The 25896-nt window shown below is 37.1% G+C and overlaps 4 protein-coding genes across 6 annotated transcripts; 3 read left to right on the top strand and 1 right to left on the bottom strand.

The window, feature by feature from the left end:
* The first annotated feature begins 179 nt into the window (after nucleotides 1-179).
* Nucleotides 180-3128, top strand: LOC143445433 (secretory carrier-associated membrane protein 1-like). Its single transcript, XM_076944535.1, has 3 exons — nucleotides 180-981; nucleotides 1210-1377; nucleotides 1814-3128. The coding sequence occupies exons 1-3, from the start codon at nucleotides 289-291 to the stop codon at nucleotides 1961-1963; spliced, it is 1011 nt and encodes a 336-aa protein (XP_076800650.1). The 5' UTR covers nucleotides 180-288; the 3' UTR covers nucleotides 1964-3128.
* A 151-nt stretch (nucleotides 3129-3279) lies between these two features.
* Nucleotides 3280-6259, top strand: LOC143445434 (secretory carrier-associated membrane protein 1-like). The gene is made up of 3 exons (XM_076944536.1): nucleotides 3280-4560; nucleotides 4710-4877; nucleotides 5148-6259. Exons 1-3 carry the CDS (start codon nucleotides 3883-3885, stop codon nucleotides 5292-5294), a joined length of 993 nt encoding a protein of 330 aa, XP_076800651.1. The 5' UTR covers nucleotides 3280-3882; the 3' UTR covers nucleotides 5295-6259.
* Nucleotides 6260-6729: 470 nt separating this feature from the next.
* LOC143445432 (translation initiation factor IF-2, mitochondrial-like) lies at nucleotides 6730-12202 on the bottom strand. Its single transcript, XM_076944533.1, has 17 exons — nucleotides 11984-12202; nucleotides 11419-11565; nucleotides 11159-11288; nucleotides 10498-10557; nucleotides 10210-10321; nucleotides 9952-10115; nucleotides 9779-9864; nucleotides 9285-9425; nucleotides 9117-9213; nucleotides 8782-8948; nucleotides 8550-8705; nucleotides 8166-8269; nucleotides 7981-8105; nucleotides 7597-7737; nucleotides 7341-7505; nucleotides 7114-7254; nucleotides 6730-6944 (listed from the first exon to the last, which is right to left on the bottom strand). The coding sequence occupies exons 1-17, from the start codon at nucleotides 12122-12124 to the stop codon at nucleotides 6766-6768; spliced, it is 2256 nt and encodes a 751-aa protein (XP_076800648.1). The 5' UTR covers nucleotides 12125-12202; the 3' UTR covers nucleotides 6730-6765.
* A 6184-nt stretch (nucleotides 12203-18386) lies between these two features.
* On the top strand, nucleotides 18387-25717 carry LOC143446280 (neural cell adhesion molecule 2-like). Of its 3 annotated transcripts, none has more exons than XM_076945854.1 (14): nucleotides 18387-18582; nucleotides 19833-19921; nucleotides 20438-20663; nucleotides 21200-21329; nucleotides 21469-21674; nucleotides 22003-22038; nucleotides 22830-22951; nucleotides 23083-23212; nucleotides 23709-23825; nucleotides 23917-24114; nucleotides 24204-24429; nucleotides 24555-24667; nucleotides 24778-24937; nucleotides 25178-25717. In XM_076945854.1, the coding sequence occupies exons 1-14, from the start codon at nucleotides 18543-18545 to the stop codon at nucleotides 25308-25310; spliced, it is 1926 nt and encodes a 641-aa protein (XP_076801969.1). In that variant the 5' UTR covers nucleotides 18387-18542; the 3' UTR covers nucleotides 25311-25717. The 3 variants fall into 3 exon arrangements, with proteins under 3 accessions (XP_076801969.1, XP_076801968.1, XP_076801971.1); XM_076945853.1 differs by having other exon boundaries at nucleotides 18391-18582; nucleotides 25175-25717; XM_076945856.1 differs by lacking the exon at nucleotides 22003-22038 and having other exon boundaries at nucleotides 18392-18582; nucleotides 25175-25717.
* The last annotated feature ends 179 nt before the right edge of the window (nucleotides 25718-25896 follow it).

The raw sequence follows: 25896 nt of genomic DNA on the forward strand, positions 1-25896 counted from the left end.
AAAAAAAAGCCCAAATTAACTATTCTTGTTCACGCAACCACCAGCAACAATTTCATAAAGGCACCTCCCATACCTGCTATTTCTGAGAAACAAATATAATTGTTATTGGTTTAGAACTATTGGAAAATAGGATTCGAAAAAAATATTTCTTGTTGCACATCACTATATGTAATATATATATAATAAATATATATCTTGTTGCAGGCTTGTCAATAACTTTTTTACCTGTTAAGCTTTATGAATTCGTGTCAAAGTTGTAATTCCTAATTTAAATAAATTGTTATAATTATGAGCGGTTTCGACGCAAATCCATTTGCTGACCCTTTCAAAGATGGTTCAGTCACCGAGGCAACATCCACCAGCAACAATGCCAATTTAGATGATTATAATCCTTTTGCTAATAGTGGGAACGTGGGTTCGGTTCAGCCAAGTGAGCCCGCAGTTGTACAACCAGTTAACCCACCTCCGTATAGCCAATATGGATCTGGAGTTGAAAATTCTGCTCCTCCAGTTGCGGCATCTACTCCGGCTCCTCCGATACCTGGTCATGAGGAGCTTCTAAAGAGACAGGAGGAGTTGGAGAGGAAAGCAGAAGAACTTCAACGCAGGGAACAAGAGTTAAACTCTTCGTCTTATCAACCGAGGAAAAATAATTGGCCACCATTGCCAAATTGGTGTCCAGTTGGCCCATGCTTTTATCAAGACTTTTCCGTTGATATTCCGTCAGAATTTCAAAGAACTGTCAAAATGATTTACTATCTCTGGATATTCTATGTCATCATTACATTTCTTAACATGTTAGCTGCAATGGCGTATTTTGTAGTCAAGCCTGATGTGGGTGGTACCCAGTTTGGAATGTCAATTTTGTGGGTGATTCTTTTTACCCCGTGCTCACTTTGCTGGTACAGACCGGTGTACTCCGCCTTTAAAAGCGACAGCTCATTCAACTTTTTCATTTTCTTCTTCATGATGTTCTTCCAGGTAAATATAGTTTATAGAAAGTGATATGTATACATATATGAAAGATTTAACATTTGTCAAAGTCAACTTAATTCTTTCTAGAATTCTTTTATGACTTACATAATAACATCTAAGTGAGTTGGTCTCAACACTCAGTGATAGTAATAGAGTAATAAAAATGTATACATCACTTCCTACGCCTATAACCGGCTCATACACCTCTGTACATTGCCGTGTTGTTTGTCACAGTTCTGTTTTTCAATTTTGATGTGCGTCGGCATACCGGGCTCGGGATGGATGGGGTGGATCATCTCTCTCACCATTGTCGGTGTAAATATTGGTGCCGGAATCTTTTGCTGCATCCAGGCTGCGCTTTATACTGTCATGGCCGTCTTTTCTCTAATTCTGCTGAAAAAGGTTTGTGGCTGTCTCTTTCAACATGTTGCAGTAAATTGTTTATGATAGTTGTTTGCAAGTGCGAAATATAATCTCTGCCTTTTTTGTCATCGCTATTTATTTTATAAACTACTCAAATATTTGTTTCCTGGAAAGATGTTTGTTCAGATAAAGTCTCAGCAGAAGTTTATCACCATTGTAAAACTATCCTTTATAAAATAAAAAAAGTCAAAATATAGTTTAATAGGCTAGCCTTGCTCTGGTTCAACATTTTCCTAAATACTTTATTGATGTAAATAAGCATTATAAAATAAGGCATCAGGGAGAGAGAAAGAGAGAGATTTTGTGTAGTGAGATCTTACTAATCAGATCGTGTGTTTGTTAGTATGCATTTTAGTTGATTTTTAGCGTTAAATCAATTATTTTAAAGTTATTGAATTATTGATTTTACATCCAGGTTCACGGCATATACCGCACAACCGGGGCAAGCTTTGAAAAAGCACAAAAGGAATTTGCAACTGGTGTCATGAAAAATCCTGGCGTCCAAACAGCCGCCGCACAAGCTGCAACTTCTGCAGTGCAGGGCAGCCTTGGTGGAAGTTATTAATGGATCATAACACAGCACTAGCTTGATGAATATGTGTGCCATCTGCATTACAATCGATGGTTATTAAAATGCATGGATGTGACATATGAGGTTGAGTACATGTACATTATGTTAACCACTGTCATAAATGCATAGTTCTATGCTTAGCACTGGCATACTATAAAGGTGACTGTTGACATGTTTTCATTATCATGGCGTGAACGCTGCAATTAAATCCCACCTAAGGTCAGCCTTTGCATTGTCATGAAAACTGATCAATCAATTTTGTGTTATGTGTTAGATGTATATAGTGAAATATGAAAATTATATATCATGCTTGGTTCAGTAGTTAGCCCGCCTTCATGTTTTAAGTTAATGCCGTAATTCACAGTTCGCACATAAATATATATGTTCATTAACGAAATCAAGCATATTGAATTGTTTGGCTCATGGTGGGTTTTTATTATCATAATGAATGGCTGTCCTGTATGCTCAATGCTCCAACGACTCAAAAACAGGGTAATTTTGCTTAAATTTCAGAAGTGTGTTATGAAAGTTTCTTACTCTTTAAATTTGATTGATTAAATATTACAAGAAAATACACAGGTGCTGAGATGGGTAACACAATTTTGATATATTGGTCCTTCACTACACAATAATAGCACATTATCTGGAAGTGTTTTAAAGAGGAAAATGAGAATTAATTCATAAAGCTGTGATTTGAAAAAATCTTCACCACAAAAGTTCACCATATCATTTTGTTGATTGATATGGCAGTTTCTCACTCTAATCCAGTATCCTGATGTTTATATTTTCATTAACAAGTGTGTCAAATACGTGTCCTAATTTGTTTTATATATTGTGTTTACATGTACTAAAGTAGCATTTAGAAAGTATTTTTGTTCGGCTGGTTCTATATTTAAAGCTTTTTGTACTGTAATGTGTAGTCATAGTGAACGATTTGTCAGATAAATGGTAACGAATTTGTAATTATTAAAAAACTCCAGTTAATGTTGGCGCAATGTCGTAATCGCAAAAATTTGTGCAATATAAGCTTACCCAATATTACTCTTCGTCACTGGTGAATGGATAATAGTTTGGTCATTTGTCGTAGTGGAACATTATATATTGAGCATGTCGTAATTATGTATATTGATATTGAATAAATTAAATGGCCGTCACAAGATGCAAGAGTGGATATATTTTTTTAATGCGGATGGTCCTGAAAGTTGTTGCGGAAAACGTAATCGCCCAGTATTGCTTCAACTCTCATACTTGACATCATTTAGCTTTCATATCAATTGCCTATTAATTATATTAATATTATCATAAATGTAATGGTTTCCTACGACAAAAAATTATTATGTATTTCAATTACATAGATACTGGGCAGAAACTAATGCAAAAAGTATTTTATAATTTGGTGTGGTTTGTTAAATTATTGCACTATTTTAAATATTGTGTTGATGTTGCTTGCATTTACCTTTTTTTCTGAGCACATTTTAGACAAGGTCACAAGGGTCTTTCATTTTCTATATTTTATTGCATGTTAGTTTGGTGGCTGTGTTGTGGATTGCTTAGTGCCAACTGCTTTGGTATTCTTTGTTTTTGCTAGCATACAAATATTTTAACTTTTCTGCCAGTGTTTTAGTGGCACTGTTAAATAAGTTGACATGTTTTGTGAATTGCATTAGAAAAGTAGTTTGAATTTAGGTTCAGAGAGATGTTTTATGAACAGATGTAACTAACCTGCTATCAAATAGCACAACGTATAAATTATTATTAATTAGTTTTTGGTTGTTATTACGCACAATGTTACTACACTCATTTTTACATGTTTGCTTCCATGTATCTCACTAACAATATACACCTAATGCTTTTTAGGCTGCTTTTTGCATGGCTAGTAGATTGCATGTAGTTTGTAAATTGTAGCTAAAAACATGAGTGATTCTCAAGGAAGTCCGTTTGCCGATCCTTTTAAGAATACCACTGTAACAGCGACAACGTCTTCAAATCAAAACCCCAACCTCAATGACTTCAACCCTTTCGCGGATGATGGTCGTGCAAGTACCACCCAACCAGCGATACTTCAACCTAAAAATCCTCCAGGTTACAACCAGTACGGAACAAACTCATCACTTTCTGCTCCTCCTGTGCGTGCTGCTGCTCCTGCACCCATACTTCCTGGACATGAAGAGTTGCTGAAGAGACAGGAGGAGCTTGAGAGGAAGGATGAGGCTCTCCGACGCAAGGAACAGCAGTTAACTTCAGATTATGATCCAAGACAAAAGAATTGGCCACCGCTACCTAAATGCTGCCCGGTCGGTCCATGCTTTTATCAAGACTTTTCCGTTGATATTCCGTCAGAATTCCAGAGAACTGTTAAGATGCTTTATTACCTTTGGATATACTACGCAATTATCAACTTCGTCAATATCCTGGCAGCTATGGCCATTTTCATAGAGGATTCAAATGCAGGAACAACATTTGGATTGTCCATTCTCTGGTTTCTTATTTGTGACCCGTGCTCGCTCTGCTGGTACAGACCGGTGTACAACGCATTCCGAAGTGACAGTTCATTCAACTTCTTCATTTTCTTCTTCATAATGTTTTTCCAGGTACAACAATAATTTTTTGCCTTGTAGTTGAATCGTAACAGTAACTGCACAGTGGACTTAATGTCTTTTTGTGTGCTATCTATCTTTATATAAATGCTTAAGGAGCTTTGCAAAAAGTTTTATCAGTAATCAAATTTCTTCCGACCTAGTTTTGCTTTGCCGTTTTAATGGCGATTGGAATTCCTGGAGCCGGTTGGGTTGGGTGGATTGTTGCTGCCAGCCATTACAACAAAAGTACAGCCCTTTCTGTCTTCAGCAGCATACAGGCCATCTTATATACAATCATGGCTGTCTTGTCACTTGTCCTTCTCAAGCGGGTAAGATATCTCTGTAAATGTACACTAAATAGCTATACCATGTTAAAATGGATAATGATGCATATTTCGACAAAATAGTCAGGAGTTGACGGATGCATAGTATTATAATTTATTGTCCATACATTGAAAGCTTGGATAGAAGAGATCTTTTTAGTTCAATAGATTTGTTGTTTATAAAATAAATAAATTTTCCTAAGTTGAGCAAGCCATTGACGTAAATTTCACAAATATCGGGCCAAATGATTTCCAATTTCACTTTGCAATGTGCAGGTACACAGCATCTATCGCTCCACTGGTGCAAGCTTTGACCAAGCCCAGCGTCAATTTGCCACAAATGTTATGAAGAATCCGGGAGTGCAAACCGCTGCAACAACTGCGGCTACTTCTGCGATGCAAAGCAATATGGGTGGGAAGTAATAAGTTATCTCTGGAACATTTTGACACTTCATCTCAAGGGGACCTGAGTTGATTTAGCAGTCTCATAAGTGTGTGTGTTGATTTTTTGTGAGCCAAAAGCACTAATGAATAATTAATAAAGGAAAAGCATCAGAGTTTACCATTGGCTGCTACCACCTGTTCTACTGACTGCTAGCTTTGTGCAATGCTATTTAACCAAGTTTTTCTTGAGAAAATGGTGTTATTCAAATCATTTTTGTCACGTTGTGTTAGTGTTATGGTAAATGAAAACTTTTCTGTGCTGTATTCAAATATTTTAGATATATTATGAACTCGTTCCTTAGGTCAAAGCAATTTTAACCAAACTAGCCTCTCCGAATTGCGTATATATTTACATCGATTTTACAGCAGCTTCAGATAACTCAAAAATAGTTCCTTTGGTGTCAATTTAACAAGTTTTCACTGTAGCTTTGATTACGTCTGTGTAGTTAGCAAACATACTGTATACATAGCAAAATATTTTTTCAAACAGTTAACATTACAAATCTTTCATTTCCAGTTTTGTGTTAATTATGATTTAATAATATGTATCAAGATTATTGTGGTAAAATTACAGATTTCATTCGTAATTTTGTATCAAAATGTATACCCTATAGTATACCTACAGTACGTATCAGGTCAACATTGTATTGAGTTTGTAGGTAGTTACTAATTTTTTGGCCTAACATGAAATCGTATCGACATAATATGATTTTGGTAATGTAACTTGATAGAGAAATTGTAACTTTATCTTCCCAGCCCATCATTTTCTGGACTGGTGGTAAATCAACTATGTGCGATGTTGTGTCGAACAGTTGTAAAAATGATTTTGTTTAAGATTATTTTGTATTTTAAGACACCCAGTTCAGTGTTAGCCATGATCCCGTATCTGTATGATGCTGTAAAAACAATTTAATTCATGTCATTTTAAGAAACTGTTCCTTAAGCATTGGTTGTGATCGTGTTCTTGCGAAATGGAATGAGACTAGAGGCAGGTGTTATATGGGTCAAAAAATATTACACTTGTACAAAAACATTGGATTCTGCCTTAGGGTCAGAATCTCAGAGGGTAGCTTAATTCTTTTTTTAGCCTGGGATTTTACATATTTAAAAAGTAGCAGCTTGCATGCAGAATACAGGTAAAAAATGGCATGGTAATAGGTGAAATGTGCCGTTTCAACCCAACGTTTCTAGTGGTTACTTTGGGCCTCTGTTACAGGAGTTTAAGATGTGATTTTGGTCATTTTTTACATGACCTAGTGACTATATTCCCAACCCTGTTCAATCCGTGCAACGTTCCAAGTAGGATTCTTGCGCAACCCATACCATACACCTTTTGTGGGAAGCAACGAGCTTAGTGTCAGTCTGAGAGCCAAATCATATTTGACATTTTATAACTTTATGCCCACGATTTAAGTAGAGTTTCTAAAACGTGTATTTTCAATAAATATGATTAAAACCCTGGTGGATTCCACGGTATTTCATTACTGACGAACAATATATCTCTGACGCATTGGATCACATCACCAACTTCCGGAAGAATGCTCTCATCTTTAAATATGATCCCGCACTCTTTTCCAGACCCCACTTCACCAACATCACTTTTGTGATGACGCAGCGATAATATAGGACCTGCGTGATAAGAAGATGTAAAATTGCTCAAAATTATCATCACATCGATTGAAAATTTTGGAAGTAAATAGAGCCATCTGATCCTGAACATTGCATAAATATAATTTCTCTAGTCACTTCACTTATGGGAGAAGTGTAGACGATTGAAAAGTTCTGGATAAATTCTTACCTTCATAAATGATGTCATCACCGCGAATTAAAATATGACCTTTGGCAAGTGCCATTTCGCCACTTGTCACTTTACAGCCTGCCACGGTATATTTTATCTTATTACTTGTGAAGTCAAATAATTGTTGGACTGCTGCTTCACCTGCAAAGTATAAAGCGAGAAAATGAGCAAGAGTGATTTCAATTTACTGAAATATGACCTTTGTGTGTAAAACATCCATGGCTTGCCTTGTATATCGAGTTTCCTTTGTTTCGGAAGCAGCGAACTGATGTGTTGACGTAGATTTTGTATTAAATGATAAATAACGTCGTTGCTCACAATTATTACGCCTTCAGACTTTGCGAATTCGACTATCTTCGATGACGGTTTAACATTAAATGAATATATACAACCTGTCGATCAAACACGAAAAAACGTTAACGCTCTAAAATTGACAAAAGTCAGTCGAAACTGGTATTAGACCTTGTAATGATTTCAACTTACCCTGGCCAATAGCAGCTCTCTCTATGTCGCCCTCGTTGATGTCACCAATGCCGCAGTCAACAATGTTCAACAAACACCGATCCTCACAGTCATACGACTCTAGCACGCCGAGTAGGGCATCGAGCGAACCATCAACATCAGCTAAATTCAACGTTTAATATCAAGCAAGTTCTCTGTCAAGAAGGTGAAACTAATGCGCTATGTGTGTTAGAGCCTTGGGGAGGTGCAAGTACTCGCAAGACAGTTTTGTGAATCATAGCGAGCAAAGTTGCACGTGTGTTAATTTGAGCGTTATTTGCTGGAATAAGCTTTTGCAGGGTGGGCACAGGCTTAAATATGGCCCATGTCATGCATCGCGTACATTGAAATTATAAACAGTTCAACCTTTAATTAGAATGTTTAATTCGGGTATTTCCTTTTCTTTGTTGTATATTTCGACCATCTGTGCTCCTAAATGTCGCCGTCTCTCCACTTTATGCATCACCGTCCTTCTTATTTCCTGGTACACTCTGCAAAGCTCACTCGCTGTAATGGGATGTTTTCTGTTGGATTTTCATTTAATTTTTCACCTTCTATCTTGTTTTCGTTGTGATTCGATTTCCTCCAACGTTGTTAATTCTTTTTCCTTGCGGCTTAATTCCTCTCTCCATTTCACAACTTTGTTACCGTGAGCCTTGAAAGATGAAAAAGCATATCACCATGACAATGGAAAATTTTGAACGACACTTTCAAAATTAAACAGTACCCATTGGTTAACACTTATCACAACAGACTGAAGCTTGCCTTAAGTACATAATGTATTTCCCACCGAAAGCATCACAAAAGTGTGGTGGTGGTAGAATTAGTTTAACCAGGGTCGAAAACATGAACGCTTCCTCCCATGACCCCTCGGTAGAAGAAGATCGCCAAGGTCACAATATTCCAAAAGTTTTTTATTCAGATTTTTTTATCACCTCACTTTTCACTTCGAGAATCTCCTCCCCGGCATTGGGCAGTGTCTTCCACCCCGAGATGTCGACTGGATCTCCTGGCACAGCAGTCTTTACTTGATTCCCGTTTTCATCGGTAAGACTTTTTACTTTAGCGAGGGAAGTACCAGCAATCAACCACTGCATTTGAAGTCATTGTTGGCAAAATAATTGCTGAATGATGCTAGCGTAAAAATACTTTCTGGTTCACTCGCACCTTTCCTCTTTCCAACGTTCCCTGCTGTACAACGGCACTGGCAATTGAACCGAGTTGATTTTGCTGCCTACTTTCTAACACCACTCCTTCCACTTTACCAGATTTGTTGGCTTTGAGTTCCAACAACTCCGCTTGGATAAGGATGCTTTCTTCAAGCTTGTCTAAACCTGAAGTAAACAGGCATCGAGATAACTTGTTGTTTTCAATAATCTTGTGGAACAGCTTTTTATTATCTTCAGATGAGAGGCTAAGTGTGAAGTAGTGTATTGGAAAACCTGTGGCCTGAGCATTTCAAGAGCCAATGAGCAAGCCAGAGAATGTTTTACTTGCGTTACCTTTTCCTTTAAGTGCAGATATCTTTACCGTCTGAACATTTCCGTCAAGTTCCTCTGCGTGGATCCCATGTGCATAAAGTTCATCCAACGCTTGTTTCTTGAAAAAATGAAATTCAGTTTCGATGTAAACATGTGGCACTGAAAGTTGCACATTTACAATTAGCTTACAGGGTCTGCATTTTTCTTGTCACATTTGTTAACAGCGACAATGATAGGAACTCCAGCTTGCTTTGCAGCATCAATTGATTCAAGAGTTTGTTCCATAACACCATCGTCGGCGGCAACAACCAAAACAACTATGTCTGTCAACTGTTAACAATCGTAAAGGAGAGCAAGTAGTAATGTCAAGCAACAACGACATCAAATTATTTTCATTCAGAAACATGACTCGTTAAATAATATTGATATTTGCACAGGCGTAATGTAGAAGAAAAGTCTGTAGGGTAAAATGTATGGTTCCATTTGAACAGCATCCTCACAAAAATTTCCACGTACACACAATCAAAAATTTTTTTTAACTGGCCTAATAAGTTATAATTACGACTAAACCAATTAATAAAGATTATAGAAAACAAATTATACCCAGGTGAGCAATTACACACGATGGGTAAATTATTGTGGTCGCGAAAATATTTAAATATGTTTGATGGCGAAGTCTTTACCTTTGCTCCTCTTCGTCTCATCGCAGAAAACGCAGCATGTCCCGGAGTGTCCAAAAATGTGATCATATTCCCAGAATTCGTCTTTACTAAACGCACAAATTAACTTTGTATCAGGCACCACATTGCCGCAACATTTTAAGATTCTAAAATCTACAAATGACAGATTTAGTTACCCGAAAAAGCACCAATAGCCTGGGTAATTCCACCAGCTTCTCCGGCTGCTACATTCGTTTTTCGCAATGAATCAAGTAATGTTGTTTTACCGTGATCAACATGGCCCATTATAGTGACTATGGGTGGCCTTGGGCTTAATAGACTTTTGTCTTCTGCTGGTGGACTGAAAATTTGTTGATTTTTTAGTGATAGACTTAAAATTAGCAACTGATTTGATCAATCTGTTTAATAAAGTATCACACAGACACACGTTTCACCTTCTGTATACATTATTATCCTGCTGCACTTTTGATTTTGATTTGGGTAGCATTTTCCATCGATACCCAAGTGTTGAGACGATTTCAGTAACGAATTTAAAATCCCTGAGCACTAAAAAATTAAAGTTATAGCTTTTAAGGCAGCAAGCATATTAAAATCCTGTTGATACCATTCTTATTCAATGAGCAAGAAAAATTACTGTAATCACAAATGAAGTTACCTCCATTGCCAGGTATGGGACAATTTCAGCCAGTAATTTAAACCCTTTTCACTCAACAAATAGATACCTGTGTTTCTGTTTACAATTCTTCCAGGCTGACGGAAGTCAACGGCATCTTTTACTTTTTCTATAAAATGGAATAGAAAGTCTTGTTAAAGTGAAATGCAGTAGCTGTCAAAATTGTCCAAAAACCTGAAAATTTAAAGTGATCGAATTTGTTTTACATTGTTTGGTCATTATGTGGTCAATGTTCCCTCTAATTTTTTAACATTTGTTTGAATCATAATTTGAACCCCAAGCGTTATTTTTCATGTTGTCTGCACACCTCAACACTGTGTATATTGTGCCAATGATCAACATTATCACAGTTTAGACAAAGTGTATGATTCTAAACAAAATACATTTATATCCATCACGATAAACAACATTTTCGACGTACTATCTTTCTTGGCATATACACAAGCGCGTAGTAATAGTGCAGTTACGTACAGTGCCAGTATGGTACAACTTTCATTTATGGTGTAGCTCGCGATTTTTTGTCATGAAAAATATGTACTAACTCCAAAAATTGTAAGTCACTGGCTTAAGGAACATAGCATGTCAACATTTTTTAATCAGGTAATAGGTAAAAATTGGGCAATACCCTGACAGGACAGGAACAAGCTTCATTAAGTTTTTCAATATACAGAACATACCACCCCAAAATGTCATGGGTTACTAGAAATTACCTATTGGAACATTGAGAAGAGAAGCAAGATAGCCGACAGTGATCGCGTCTTGAGGTACGTCTACCACAGGTCGTCTGTTTTGGGATGCTTGAAGTTTTCTTATGTGCAACCTGTTCATAACTTCAGCTCTCTAGTAATGCATGGCAAATGATTCAGTCAGTAAATGATTTTTCCTGGTGTACGAGGCACAAAAACAGAAATAAAATTTAACTGATTCTTTGAACTTAAACAACTATGATACTAAAACAAAATCATAAAACCTTTTTGGCCCGCTGATTAACTTTGCTTTCCTTCAATTTCTTGAATTGTTCTTTATATTCTTCAGGTATGCTTTTGTCTTGTTGCGATCGTTTTTTGTAGTTGATACTAGAAGTGTGCAGGTAGGAGTGGTGGATATGCCAGGCAAACTATAATTGAAAAAATTTCAATCAACCAGTTCATCTATGTACCACACATTATTGAAAACCACCAGAATCTGGCAGTGACTCCAAGCAGAACAATGTTAGCTTGAAATTTATGTTACTCCACATGAGCACGATTAGAAAGTAGGACAACTTTCCACAAGGAACCGTGATTTCAGCAAGTAGCTGCCACACTTTCCACAGTGGCTCATAAGATATATAGCCCTACTGGAAAGTTTGCTTTCAGGTGCTGGATAAATCCGCCAACAATTGGGCCACGCAAACATAATACTAATAACATAGAGTATAGGGCAAAACGGCAATTCTGTGCAGAAGCCAACGGATTTTTCCCGTACATTATCCAAACTTTCCAGAAGGGATATACAATATCACAGTGTTGCAAACAGCATGTAATAAAACGTACCTTCGATTGGTATCGCCAGATTCTGACTGTTGGAAAACATTGTGAACAATATTCACCGCTTTGATCTTTAAGAAATGAAGGATGTGGGTACAAAGTGCGGCTGCAAACTGTTCTTCTCAACAAATTAATAGCAGATGACATTTGATCATGAAAATTCAAAGTTTGACACAGATATTAAAAAATCTTATGCAATGAGCTGATTTCGCTAAAAAAACCTAATCAACTTTATTTGATGAAAATGTGCCATAGTTTAAACAAAGAAAAAACTAAGTAGGCCTGCCCTATAGCAGGCCTAGGATGCAATTCTCGGACAAACAGACTTATCTACACAGAGTTAGCCCTAAAATTAAGATAATACACTACAGTAATAAAAGAATATACCAGAAATGATGGTGTTTCTTTGATTTTCTTGAAACATGAAGTTTATTTATGCAAAATTATTACGTAAAAGTTAGCAACCTTAATTAAAGTTTGATAAAATTTTTTGGATTTATCCTTTGTTTGTCTGTTTAACCGACTTCTTTCCGAATTACTCGGTTGAATAGGCTACCAGCAGACAGCGGAAGAGCCTAAGTAAATAGCAAAGAATAAAAAAGATGTTATAAGCCTTTGCTGTGCTTTGCCACATTTTCCTGCTCGTTAATTGTTCGTGAGCATGTGTTTTATTTTGCTATAACTACAGTGGCTAGCATCCTTACTTTCGCTCCGCACAATTTATGGTGAAAAATAAATAATACAGTACAATAAAATACAATACAGCAATACACACGTTATCAACTGTGTTTTTCCATCAACCTTTATAGCAGGGGTCGGGAACGTTTTTGGCTAAGGGAGCCATGAAAGCTACATATTTTTAATTGTATTTCCTTAAGAGTCATATTATATTTTTCAACACTTAATGCAACTAAACGTTTGCATTTTTAAGCAAAACCAACAATATTAGACAACGGTAAATGTCTGAATTTACTGAATTGGTTGGTTGTTACGTTATCGAAGATTACAGAAAAGGTTTTATTCGTAACAATCGTGCTAAGAAATGCCAGCCTATATTTATCTACGAGCCAGATGCCGTCATCAAAAGAGCCACATCTGGCTCGCGAGCCATAGGTTCCCGACCTCTGCTTTATAGTAAGCTACTACAACTTCTTGCTTTTCGCGTGTCAAATACGGGGAAGCCCCTAATATCACATCAATTTATTTGATCCCAAATTCTGAGACGGGGTCGCAAAAGAAACAGCAAGTGCTGTTGCTGAATAGCAGCCTGCTGTTTTCTAATAGCACCCTGCTATTGTTTGCTCTTCAGTGGCTGACAGTGTTGGTGATGTAACAACAGTTTAGGTTGAAAAATTTAGGTTTTAAGCAAAATGAACAGCTGAAGTACTGTCAAACAAAAAGTAAGCTGCCCATTTTTCAGCAGTAATCCAGAGCAGATTTCTGCTTAAACAATCATTGCCTTCTGTTGGTTACGTCACTAACAGCCGCTTGATGTTACGTTACCAAAAGCAGTTAACCAGTTAATTACAGAGCAGCAACCAACAGCAGTGTGCAACTCGTGTAAACAACAGCCTGCTGTTCTTTATGTCATAATTTGCAACCTAACGTTACCAAAAACAGCCTGTCAACTACTGAGCAGTAAATAATACCAAGATGATTTTTGAAAAGAGCATGCTGTTATACAGCTATAACAGCCGTTCTTCTGAATAAGACCCTGCCTCTTTAAATAAAGAATCAGGAACTACATGAAGTCAACCATAGCAGGGTTGTAGACCATTCAGCAACCACGTAACATCATCAATTGCAAGGTGGTAATCAAAAATAGCAGTTGCTGCATTTGGTGACGTCACGATAAAGTTCTAGGATGTATGATATGATTGACCAAAAGCATAAATTAAACTTGTATGCTATGGTATCACAATCAATGAGGAAAGTTTTAGCACCACTAAACCCGGCAATGATTTTTCATCGCATCATCCTCAAATGCTTATACAATGTATTTTTTGTTTTAGGTACGGTATACAATGATGTTGCTATAGTAGAATGTTCTTGGTAAATGTATAGGCTACTATAAAGATTTAAAATAGAATGTTAGCAAGCAGTATACTTCGAGTATTAATCGAACTTAATTTGAAAGGCTGAATGATTGGGAATGTTTCGATTTGAAGCGACAACAATAAAGCATGCCAACTTTTATAGCGCCAATAATGACCAGTGCGATCAATTTGTTTGAGTCAAGGAAGGGAAGTGTTCTCAGATTTTGCCCTTTTTCAGTGTAATAGGTCATCGACAACCCGGTTTATAGGGGCAAGCTATTGCAAAGACCAAAAAAGTATCGAAATAGAATAGCCTATAAGCAAACTTCTAGGCTACAAGAGTCTCACAAAATATGTGAATTTGATTGCTATTCGAATGTTATTATGTGACAGTTGAGGATACTTGTTTGCGACGAACAAAAAACTTCGCTTCTTGTTCATATGCGCAGTTGGTAAACAACAGAAGCACAGAAAGTCATATTAAATTTTGAAATTTACAAAATATTTTGATTCAAAATTACAGTTTTAATTTTTTGTCCTATGGCCTTTTGTTATATGTATACTGACCATAGATATTATATAAACATAAACATGTGTTTAAACATAATACATTATATATTACATTATACACTATATTATATCATAAATTATATATGTACTTTATATATACATTATATACATTAGATAAACGTAAACATAAACATGTGTTTATATGATATCTATGATGTTGACGTAAATACCATAATGTGATTGCAAATTATCGGCCCAACGTAAATCTACCTGCTTATATAGAGGCTTTGGCATTTTGTCGGTTGTGCTTCATGAGTGTCTTGATGACAACCTTGATGTGGACACAGACCTTTGAACTTTGCTTTATTTATGAGCATTATAACATTGACTACATAAGATGGCCTGATACTATAAAAGTTGTTGTTTCCGTTAACATGTGTTTTATTATTGTCTTTTTTTATAGCCAATAATACTAATTAGTTAGCTATAGGCCTATACCTATACGCTATACGACTGAAAAAAGGTAGCAGGCAAAAAACAAATGTTAGGTTTGAATTTGTTACTACGATGTTGAAACACTATTGAAACGATAAACACTTTACAAACCGTTGAAAGAGTGGTGTAAAAATTGCTTTATTTGGTTGTATTGTAGATTGTAATTGCAACTTTCAATTTTGAATCTTTTTCATAGCGAATACAACGAATACCATCAATAGCCTTCGGATACAAAACTGCCACATTAATTAAAGGTGGAAAACTTACAGCATTAATTTTTAAAAGTATTGTGTACTTTTGCCTGAAGTTAGCATTACGTATGTAACCTTGCATTAATTTGGAAACATATGTTAAATAGTTTAAATTTCCCCAATCACAGTTTGAAACGTACATCGGCAACTACAGTACACAGGCAAGTGTATGAAATAGGTGCTTCAAACAGCGGCCACTTCAAAACTGCGTCTCGTTAGGGATGTTGAGTTTGGTTGAGTGCCGTCATTCACTCAAAGGTTGCCGTAGCAACAGACGAGTGAGGATAGAACCCGAGATCGGTGCCGAAAAAATTGTCGACAATCTGCATGATTGGGTGGTACCGGTGGTACTCTGGGCATAGTTGAAGCCTTGGACGGCTGCTTGACTCAGACATAGTATTTTTTGGTCTTTTGGCTGCGTTAGATTTAAAAATTTTCTTTATTTCACCAAGCTAGGAAGAGAAGTCGCTCACATATGCAGAATAAGGTGATAATGTAATAATAAGTTGATGTATAATAATAGGTTTACACGACGTATAAGAAAACTTGCGGGAGTCACCTAAAATTTGGATAATTTAATTTTAGAAAGTAAGTTGTACAACTTGAACTACTGGCAAATAAGAGTCAACTCGTTACAACAAAACGTAGCTTAAGTTTTGCGTATTCTTGAAGAAGCATTTTAAAGAAGTATTTTCAAAGAAGAATTTTAATTTTTCTTTCTATTTTTAAAGAAGTTGTAGGTTTTCCTACAAGGCTTAAACCTTGCCCAAGTTTCGGTTTATTTGTAAATTAGACAGGAATTTTAAAAGAACTGTTTTCCCCGAATAAACTTGTAAGTAATTAGTAATGAATCAAATGACCCGTTTTTCAACTTCTTGATTAACAACTTCTGTTGGTTCACAAATGGCGCATTCTCCCGACGGACAACATCTTTCTAATAACGCCTTCAAGCAACAGCTGTCGTATAATCATTTCCACATTGAAAGACTAGGGAAGTATCATTTAACTAGTGAGCTACCGTTGCATAAACCCTGTAATTTCTCGTTCTTTGATTGTTTCGGAAGGAAGCGAAGAGTTAATTGTTACATTATGACGTAGATAAACAAATAAGCTGCAGAGAACACGCGTCCTCGTAATTTGACGTTACGACCACAAAAGCCTTCTGAGTTTGTCCAATTGTGGTAAGCAGTCTGTAAAGTGCCAGGTATAAATTAACATACGCTCATATTTGATATTGTCAAGCATGTCATGTCTTATCATGTCATAATTATAAGGTTTGTGTTTTTTTCAACAATGTTACACGAGTCTATCTCGTTCTTTAAACAGCAAACAATCAATCACAAACGACCAAGACGCCAGTGGCAAAATCATAAACGGTAAACATGCCGTAGATGTCCGTGATTTCCAGTAAATAACAAAGGTGTCAACATACAGCATTTGGCGAACGCAACGAGTGTACTTATCTGTTTGTCGCATAAACCCGACCATACCATGTAACACAGTTCGGAAAAATAAAAGGAACAACAGTTAGGGTAAATTGCTGGTAAATTCTAAAATCTGAATAAATCTCAAAGGGCGAATTTTTTTGCTTATACCAATTAAACAATTAAATTGTGTCGGCTGTTTCTGAAGTGTCTGCTTATTCTAAGATCAATTAGCGGCGTAATTAATTGGCGACAGCCTTAGACCTGTGGCTGTTGGTGCGATATTTACACTTGCGATTTGCCCAGTTAATTGTCGTCGTTACAAGGACCAGATTAGTCAGAAAAGGTGAAAATTATTCTGTTGTAGCAAATAAATTGACATCGAAACGTTTGTTTGCTGCCTCTGTGTTTGACAAACGCTTCCAATCCCCACGCGGAGCGGAGAGAACTTTTGTTTTCAAGTCTACGTGACTGCGGTCACGTGACGTTAATCGCGCGCGCGAAGCCTTTTCAAGCGGGTCATGGACGACAACGAAGAAAACGAGAAAGCAAAAAAGGTTTTTTAAAGGAATGGGAAATGCAAAACGATGTCCTGTGCAGTAGATTGATTTTAAATAATGTATTACACAAAGGTTTCTGAAAGATTGTTGCAGCTGTTGAGGTGGTTTCGATGGGAAAGTTTTTCTGCACAATAGGATTTTGGCAACTTAGTGGAAAGAGATTGCTCTGGCTCAGATGGTTGTAAAAAAAGCAAATATATATCAAATAATAAAAATTTAAAGAGAAAATATTACAAAAATAAATTTGTAAAAGCGACAAAAATTAATCTCGTTTTCCAGTCAAAGCGGTAAAACTTTTAAAATCTAAATAAATGATTTTCGAGGTCATACAAGTTCTTCAGCGTTTTGTTAAATATTTTGAGTGCACACATTTAATGTTCACAACATCCTGACATGGCAGTATTGAGAGCTTTCCAGCCTTTATTTGCTAGCCGAGCGCTAAAAGATGACGTAATGGCAAATAATAACGGGGCGAAAATTACGAAAAGAAAATATTATGCTGGGTCTCGGCAGTCGGGACACTTGAAAATAGAGTGAAAAAAGAAAGCAACTCTACGACGATTCAAAGTGCTCAGGATTGGAAAAACAATTTCAAATATAGACCATTGTTATAGTGATGAGATTTATCCAGCCAGGAAGTTATATGAGTGTTATTTCGAGATTTTTAGAAAACAAGATTTGTCTGGGCCATGCGTGTTCTGCGAATATCATGATTTAAGAGCGGTCATTTAAAATTAACGAAGCGAGGCGCCACGTTTGCTCATTGGTCGTTTTTCCTGACAACATGTTTGCTGAAAATTACGTAATTTTCCGCACCAGATAAGATCATGGAAGGATAAATATGGTCAAGTGTATTGGTACAATTTTTTGGCGACGTAAAATACACACTCCGCTGTATGGCCTTCGAAAAGCGTGTTTCGAATTGTAGCGAAAGGCCTTTCTGTCATAGTTTTCAAACGTTCAGTTGGGCGGAGTCCTCTTGTTTTACATGGGCTCTTTTCTTTTTCCCTGTAAATTACATTCGTCAGATTCAGACAGCATGTTGTACGGTTGCAAGGGTTTGCTGCTAAGTTATTTGTGAGCTTGATGAAAAACTAATTGCAAATGTATAGAAAAGAGAATAATATTCTGATAATTAAGATACTTAGTTAATTACAAAGTACTTAACATGCTAATTGCAGGAATATCTTATATACTGTGTATAACACAACCTCTTGAGATACTGTTACTTAGTTCTCTAAAATATAGACGGAGGACATTTTAGAAGTTCAGTCTTGGAAACAAGTGAAATGAAGATTGTTTTAGTTTTCGGTCTTCTCTTCGCCGCAGGTAAAGGTTTTAAAATTCTTCATTAAAACAAAACGAGAACATTAATTTAAATTATTGAAGTGAAGGAAAATCATAAATAGTTTATGCTTTCCGTAAGTTCCGAAATGCTTAGTAGTTTTTGCACTGTTTATTTGGGATGTTTCTTATTTTTAACTTTTTATTAGAATTATGTTCTTAATGAAACCGTACAGTTATACCAATACACAAACATCAATATCAAACTATCATTTATCAGTTGATTTGTTAATCAAGATTACTGGTATAGTATTGACGGCGCTTAAACTCCTTTTGCAAATTGTCCAGAGATACTTGAAAGTATGAAATAAGTTTAAAGAGTTATCATAAAAGAACTAAAACCCGTGAATAACAAGTTAAGCTTCTTTTGATGGCTTTTGAAGTTAAAAGGTTTTAATATCGGCGCTTATAACTCCCACTCGCCGGGATTAGACGGCATAAATCTCGGCCGAGAAACAAGAAAATTTCATTAACTTTTTACGGCTTTGTCATTTGCGTTCGCTTTTGTTGTTGCTCCACTCCAAAATGACCTCATTTCAATTCTTCCCGCCTCCAATTTCTTTTGTTGTTTGAGTAATTTGTCATGAGTGGATTGAACAGTTATCGTCGATAACGAAATAGGTCGATTAGACCTGGTTATTCGTTGTTTACAAAAAGCTAAAGTGTAGGTTACTTAGATTGTTGACATTGCTGAAATAGAATGCACATTTTTGCGGCTATAAGTTGAAGTCGTAACATTAATTGAAGATCAAAACAAATTTGATTAACGTAGTTAATTTTACCACGTTGGTAATCATCGGATGCCAGACTAAGACAAACCTCTCGTAAATGAAGATTTGGGAAATTTTTAATACATTCAAAAATATTTGATTACTTTGCTTGAAAAAAAAAACTCGCACTTGCATTGGCTCCGTATCGGACGTCATTTAAAAAATAAACACTGGTGGAACAAACAATCAGTTCGCGTTCGTGCTTTGGCAAGACGCGTTTTTGTTTTTCTGACCTCTTCTCAGGATGGGGCAGTCAGAGAAAGGACGATTTTAGTAGGCAGCCCGTTGTTTCTCAGCAGGGTGTCACTCTTTTGCAAGCCATGTGGGAATAAAATTTTCCTACTAATCGATTACAGCTACGTATTTACGATCTTTTTCGGCCGCCCAGTGAAAGATATTACGTCGGAGTAAACAGAAGAGCCAAATTGAGGTATTGTTTAATGGCCTTGCTCCCATTTTTTGCAGCTGTCGACGGCCAGGATGTGGAGAGTTCAGCAATTCGGGCAGCACTGGGTAAAAATGTTGTCATACCTTGCAACTACAACTTGTCAGAGGTAACTTGGGTTCACTCTTTTTATAACGTTTGTAAACAAGCAATTATACTTATACGATTTACTTTATGTATGTGTGATAAGTGTAAACAGACAAATATGTAAATCGACATGGTTCAACACCGATTCACAAATATTAATTTGTTGTCAACTTCTTTAAACAAAAACCTTATCTCGACATGTAAATACTTTCTGTAGAAAAAAGTTTGTTCAGTTTCTTCCACCCACAAACTAGTATATATTACTGTACAGTGTTCATGGTAAAAGTGTTACATAGACATGAAGTAACTTATACGTGCTTTTGGCGCTGAGACTTTTTAAAAATATAGATAATAACTTAGCCCACTATGGTAAATCTTCAGCCGTGATTCACTGGAACCGGACAGAAACATTTGTAGGCTATAACGTCAGTTATTGTCTTACTTAGAAGTTAGTGATGACCACCGTTGGACTTTTTATGCCTTAATTTAATCGTGATAATGCCAATAACATTGCATTGAATTACTTTCTTTGTATTAGGACGAAACATTTGTAGCGTTGTCATGGAAACGAGGTGATGGAGACATCGTCATTATGGGAGCTACAAAGGAGGCAAATTTTCAAGACGCGTTCAAGGGTCGCGCCACTATGTCTGGATACGACCTCTATCTTTACAACCTGACGCTGGATGACACCAACACATATACTTGTACTCTTTTTACCAGTCGGGGATCAAGTGATATTACACATAACATCGAAGTTCTTGGTAAATTAAAAATTTTGTTTGTTGGGTTGTTTAAAAATTATTCGCGCGCGAGGTCCTGTCAAAGTTCATCAATTTTATGGCTCTTAAAAATCAGTTATTCGACTTATATTTCAAAACATGAGGTTTAGTGAGATAAAAATCAATGTCGGTCTTTAACACTTATGATGACGTCATTTTTGAAGGACCGTACAAAAGTGTTTGTCACAGGATAAGAGTGCTTTGTTCGTATTTCGAATGTGAAGTGATGTGTAGATGTTAGTTAGGCGTCGGTTATTTTTACCAATCTTGTATATTTTCACTCACAATATTAACCAGTTGTGTAACATGTATGTTGAATAGTTTCAAACCTATGACAAGTCCAACTGCATGCCATGTTGTGGTTGACTAGTCACATTGATCGAATAATGCACAAATGCAATTATGTCACAACAGAGGCTTTCATGTTTCATCTTCACCATCGATGCGCAACATTAGACCTCTAACTTATAGTCTGAAAAAAGTTAAAGCTAATTTTTGACTTTCATAATTTCTTCCAGCATCGCCATCAGTCAGCACTAAAATATTCCCACTCGAGATGTCTCCATCTGCCGATGATTGGTCAGAATCAGAAGCAAATCTTGCCCAGTGCACGGCTACAGGAGGAAGCCAACCATTCACGATTAAATGGTGCCAACCATTCACGATTATGTTGCTGCCAAATCTTACATAAAACAGACATAGTGTACATAATTTTTGCGTGCTTGTAATCCATGTAAGCTATTGGGCCAGCGATTAGGCTTAAAACTGCTGTTTAATTGCTGTACAGGGTGACCGCTTCCGAGAATGAGGTGATCGTCGACGAAAATTCGAGAAATAACAGCGAGAACCCCGACAACAATAAACTGGTTGATTCGATTTTAAATCTCACCATATTTCCGGACCCTGAGCTTAACAATCGTCGTCAAGTCACGTGTTTGGTTGAAGATGCTCTTGGGCAGGTTGCAGAGTCGACGGTGACTTTGGAGGTTACTGGTGAGTTGCTTGTAGCTTGTGGCACGATTTTTCGGTGGATTGCTGTAGCTGATCCGGTGGTACATGCTGTAGCTTGCTCGATTAAACGCATAGCAATCAGCTTAGACTAATAGCAGTCTTTTTATGACTTAAACTAACACACGGTTCAATTGCATATCTGGATGTAATGAAAGTGGCATTGTAACTTCACTTGCATTTGATGTTCAATTTGCATAATAACTTAAATGAATGGAAAATTTCTGGCGTAAGTTCTCCTTTGCTAGCAAAGCTTGCTGGTAGTTGCTTGCGGTGGCATAAAAGAACTTACTTCTTACTCTGTTGTCTGCAGTGCAAACCACCACACCTGCCACTACAACTATGCAGGGTAAGAGGCTGCTTTTTATTTTTCAAATTGCTTTGTATACTTATTCAAGGTCCTTTTTACAATTTACGAGAGTTTTGACAGAACAATGTGCATAGTTAGAAAATAAACAAACAGAATAATAAAGAACATTATTTTGGAAATGATACAAACGCTTGGTCTTGGGCGCTTCGCCAATTTTTGCGTTTGTTTACTCTGTTAATGGAAACTGGCTTTGGTTATGTTTGTCACGCATGGCTGCATTTACATGACGTATATGCACGTCTTTTCGTTTCGACTGTTTGCGGTGTTGCTTGCAAATGCCAGTGGGAAAACATCTGACATATTAAGCAAAATTAAAAACTCCTTCATTCTTTTTCTCGCCAAGCCGCAGGTGCGAGCTTGTCATAATCAGGTCGCTAAGACCGCATTGACCTGCTTAGCTCCACTTTATCTCTTTCAGCGTCAGATGTACTTACAGTTTAAACGAAAAGAATTAGGTCAGATCTGCCGTCTCGTTCGATTTTACGTCAGTCGCCGTGATCTAGCAATGAATCGAATCGATAACGAAGGGATTGACCAAGTTTCTTTGCATGAAACAGTATAGAATTGGAATTCTATAAAACTCCTGTCATCTATAACCAATAGTCCGATATAGTTTTGTAGATTATATCACTAGCGTAGCCCAAGTAGTGAAAAAAAGTAGACCGTTGTACCGAACTAACTTGCACATAAGAATTCAAAGCAAAAACAAACTGTGTGCAAACTTCGTAATTGCTCTTTCAACTTGACATTTTTCGTCTTCTTTCCTTCAGCTTCTCCGAGAATTATCGATTTTCCGCCGAATAAGGTGACCGCCGTCGCACAAAGTGTCTTCGAGTGCAGAGCTACTGGAGTTCCGGCGCCAACCGTGACGTGGTACAGAGGAGAGGAAAAGGTAAGTGCAATGAGTTTGAACGCAGTCTCAGTGACGTCAAAAGCCTGTAATGGACACAAGACGTCACGTAAGATGACCAGCATGCTGTGAAAGAAAAACTGAAAAATCAACCGGCTCGTTTTCTTTTGTAGCTTGCTGAAGGCATCGGTTCCGCAGAGGTTGTGTTGATACCAGCACAGTACAAAGATTCAGGCGATTATACTTGCTTTGCTGAGAACGATAAGGGAAAGGAAAGTAAAACCCTGCAGTTCACAGTTGAAGGTTTGCTAGTTCATGTTTCATGAATGTTTTCGTTAACCACGTTTGATGTATTTAGTAAACAACATTGGCTACCATGACATTCTCTTGTCGAAATATAATAGTTTGCTTGCTTTTAAACGTACAGGCCAACCGACCATTTAAACTACATAGACAAATTGGGCTATTTGTATCCGCTATCGTTCGATGTATGCTCATCTTCTATTTAAAAACATCCAACATAAATGCCCCTCATAAATTTCCATTCTCTTTATTTGAGAGAGCACGTTACATTGACAATGACATTTACAGAATAACTTTAAAGCACTCGGCATCGCATGATTGAGCTTATACAATGACACAACCCTAGTTGGAGCACCCTTTTGAAATAAGACCCTCATTAACCGAAGTTGCTTTTCTGACGGTCTTTAGCTATAGCAAAATAAATTGCCAACGAAACGACAAAAATCTATGAGTTTCTCTACGGGTTGAAAACTGTAATTTATTTTACAAAACTTAGGCGCACCGAAGTACTTGGAAAATGCTGGAGAGCTGAACGAGACTGAGAGCATCCATATCTCTGCCCAGACTGAAGTGGTGCAGTTGACTTGCCAGGCTAAAGCAGTCCCGAAAGCTTGTGAGTATTTTTGGCAATTACGCACAGAGCTGACGTAAGTTGTCAAATTTTTATCGTAGCTTCTGACGTATTTTGTGCCGTTGGGTCACAGCATTCGAATGGATAGTGGAGGGGACAAACACTACTAATATCGTGCTTGAAGAAGTCGCGTTGACCGAGGATACGGTCACCAAGTCAACTGTGAATCTAAGTGCATCATTCTTCAACGCTGAGCCGGTCGACGTGAAATGTGTTGCCACGAATATACACGGCGAGATAACAAGGAAGTTCACTGTGCTTTCACTGGAGCGTGAGTAACCGCTTGGAGGTGGCTTGCTAAACATTATAAAAATTTATTTCTTATAAGAAAAAGTTCTTAATTGACTTCATTTTTCACAGCTGTTCCCCAAGAAGGGAACGTCGGCCTTATCGTGGGACTGGTCGTTGCAGCCCTAATCATCCTTTCCTTCGTCTTTTTCATCTCCTTTTATTTGTTTACCTCCCGTCGCACTCAAAAAGCGGAAGTGACGTCAGAGTCGACAACGGAGAGTGGATGCGGCACGGTTTGCTCACCGGTGTGCTTCACCTCAAGTCCATGCACCAAACAAGAGAATACTAATGAAGAGTAAGCCGTTGTTTTAGTAGGTTTGCTGAAGTAAACGCACTGGTTATTTTAGGCAAATTTTTCTTTGGTGGTGTGGTTAAAATCGCTTCTAGATGACTGCAACTGTTATTTCTTGTCTTCTGTAGTGTATCAGGTGAAGTGAACGACCAAGTTAAAGAGGTGGATGAAGAAGGAACGTCTGAGGAAAAACAAAAACTCACCAAAGCCGAGGAGCAACCGGCAGAAAAGGACAAAGAAGGCGAGTAACATTTCTATTAAAAGTATCACGACAAGCAATACTAAGCTAAAACCTTCTACACCAAATCGCAATTGGTGTCAAAGTGACAATAGGTGTTTAAAATTATTTAGAACACAAAGTGGAAGAGGCAACACCCGAGGCGGACGGAGTTGAAACGGAGGAAAATGAAGACGAAAAAGAGACTGAAAAGGCCAAGGGAAAAAAGAAGCTTCGAATCTCGATGCCAACTCAATGCTGCCGCGGCAACAGGGAAGAACTTAAAGATGAAGAGTAAGTGTTCGCCCATAAATTTATGTAGAACGTTTTTTGTCGCCAGCATCACATTTGCCTGGCTATAGAAACCGGGTGGTCATATTTTGCCAAAAACACTTTGCATTGTAAGCATGTTTTTACTTAACTTCTTCTTTCTACTTCTACTTATTATCAATATAAAAATTTGTAATTTAAATTGTGTTATACGTTGACACTAATCTAATAAAAAAATTCGCTTTCTCATTTTTTTTTCAGTAGTGTAAGTGAGGAGGAAACAAAAGAGAAAGGAGAAGAAGAACCACCTAAAGACGGAAACAAGGATAATGAAACGGATGCGGATTCTGGAAAAGGCGATACCTTGGAAAAGAATATTGACGAGAAAGCAAAGTGAAAAAGGTTGAACAAAGAACAATGGAAAGGCAGAAACTTTGAACACAAAGTCTTTTTAACCGCAAAAACTTGGTATATTTTCCGCCTGGAATCATATTTTTCACACAGTTTTTGTAATTTGTGTGGTGATTATTCTTTCAGGTTGGCCTTAGGCCTATTTATAAAAAAACGTTGCACCGTAAAGACACAGCTTTGCAAATTGTGATACTACGTATTTACATTTTGATCTTGTTTCATGTAAAACTTGTTGTTGGCTAAATGTCTTGTGAGCTTGTCTTCATTTCAGTGTTTTTATAAAAAATTCGCCCGGCTTGCTTACATGCTGCCAAAAAATAATGTAGAAACGACGTGTAAATAAGCTTCTAATTATTTGCTTCTCGTTTAAATAAAAGTTACTTCTGTACAATTTTTTTGCAGTGTGTCGAATAGGCCTACTTGTGGTTGTGTATCAATATTAGTAAGGCCTATAACCTAACAGTCCTACAAACTACACAGTCAATATCAGTTAATCAGTCCACATGATGATCAGGTCGATCGAAAGAATTTTTGGGTTTTAGAGCGAAAAGGCATTTCATTATTGTATTATA

The sequence above is a fragment of the Clavelina lepadiformis genome, chromosome 2 (assembly GCF_947623445.1).
Source record: "Clavelina lepadiformis chromosome 2, kaClaLepa1.1, whole genome shotgun sequence".
NCBI lineage: Eukaryota > Metazoa > Chordata > Ascidiacea > Aplousobranchia > Clavelinidae > Clavelina > Clavelina lepadiformis.

What these genes read in the sequence shown, in the direction of transcription:
- LOC143445433 (XM_076944535.1), top strand. Translation starts at nt 289, where the DNA reads ATGAGCGGTTTCGACGCAAATCCATTTGCTGACCCTTTCAAAGATGGT. An exon ending in TCTTCATGATGTTCTTCCAG is followed by an intron (nt 982 to 1,209) that starts GTAAATATAGTT and finishes TGTTTGTCACAG; the next exon opens with TTCTGTTTTTCAATTTTGAT. An exon ending in CTCTAATTCTGCTGAAAAAG is followed by an intron (nt 1,378 to 1,813) that starts GTTTGTGGCTGT and finishes TTTTACATCCAG; the next exon opens with GTTCACGGCATATACCGCAC.
- LOC143445434 (XM_076944536.1), top strand. Translation starts at nt 3,883, where the DNA reads ATGAGTGATTCTCAAGGAAGTCCGTTTGCCGATCCTTTTAAGAATACC. An exon ending in TCTTCATAATGTTTTTCCAG is followed by an intron (nt 4,561 to 4,709) that starts GTACAACAATAA and finishes CTTCCGACCTAG; the next exon opens with TTTTGCTTTGCCGTTTTAAT. An exon ending in CACTTGTCCTTCTCAAGCGG is followed by an intron (nt 4,878 to 5,147) that starts GTAAGATATCTC and finishes TGCAATGTGCAG; the next exon opens with GTACACAGCATCTATCGCTC.
- LOC143445432 (XM_076944533.1), bottom strand. Translation starts at nt 12,124, where the DNA reads ATGTCATCTGCTATTAATTTGTTGAGAAGAACAGTTTGCAGCCGCACT. An exon ending in TTAATCAGCGGGCCAAAAAG is followed by an intron (nt 11,289 to 11,418) that starts GTTTTATGATTT and finishes ATGCATTACTAG; the next exon opens with AGAGCTGAAGTTATGAACAG. An exon ending in TTCTCGAAGTGAAAAGTGAG is followed by an intron (nt 8,270 to 8,549) that starts GTGATAAAAAAA and finishes TCATCTTTCAAG; the next exon opens with GCTCACGGTAACAAAGTTGT.
- LOC143446280 (XM_076945853.1), top strand. Translation starts at nt 18,543, where the DNA reads ATGAAGATTGTTTTAGTTTTCGGTCTTCTCTTCGCCGCAG. An exon ending in CAACCATTCACGATTAAATG is followed by an intron (nt 21,330 to 21,468) that starts GTGCCAACCATT and finishes ATTGCTGTACAG; the next exon opens with GGTGACCGCTTCCGAGAATG. An exon ending in CCTGCAGTTCACAGTTGAAG is followed by an intron (nt 23,213 to 23,708) that starts GTTTGCTAGTTC and finishes TACAAAACTTAG; the next exon opens with GCGCACCGAAGTACTTGGAA.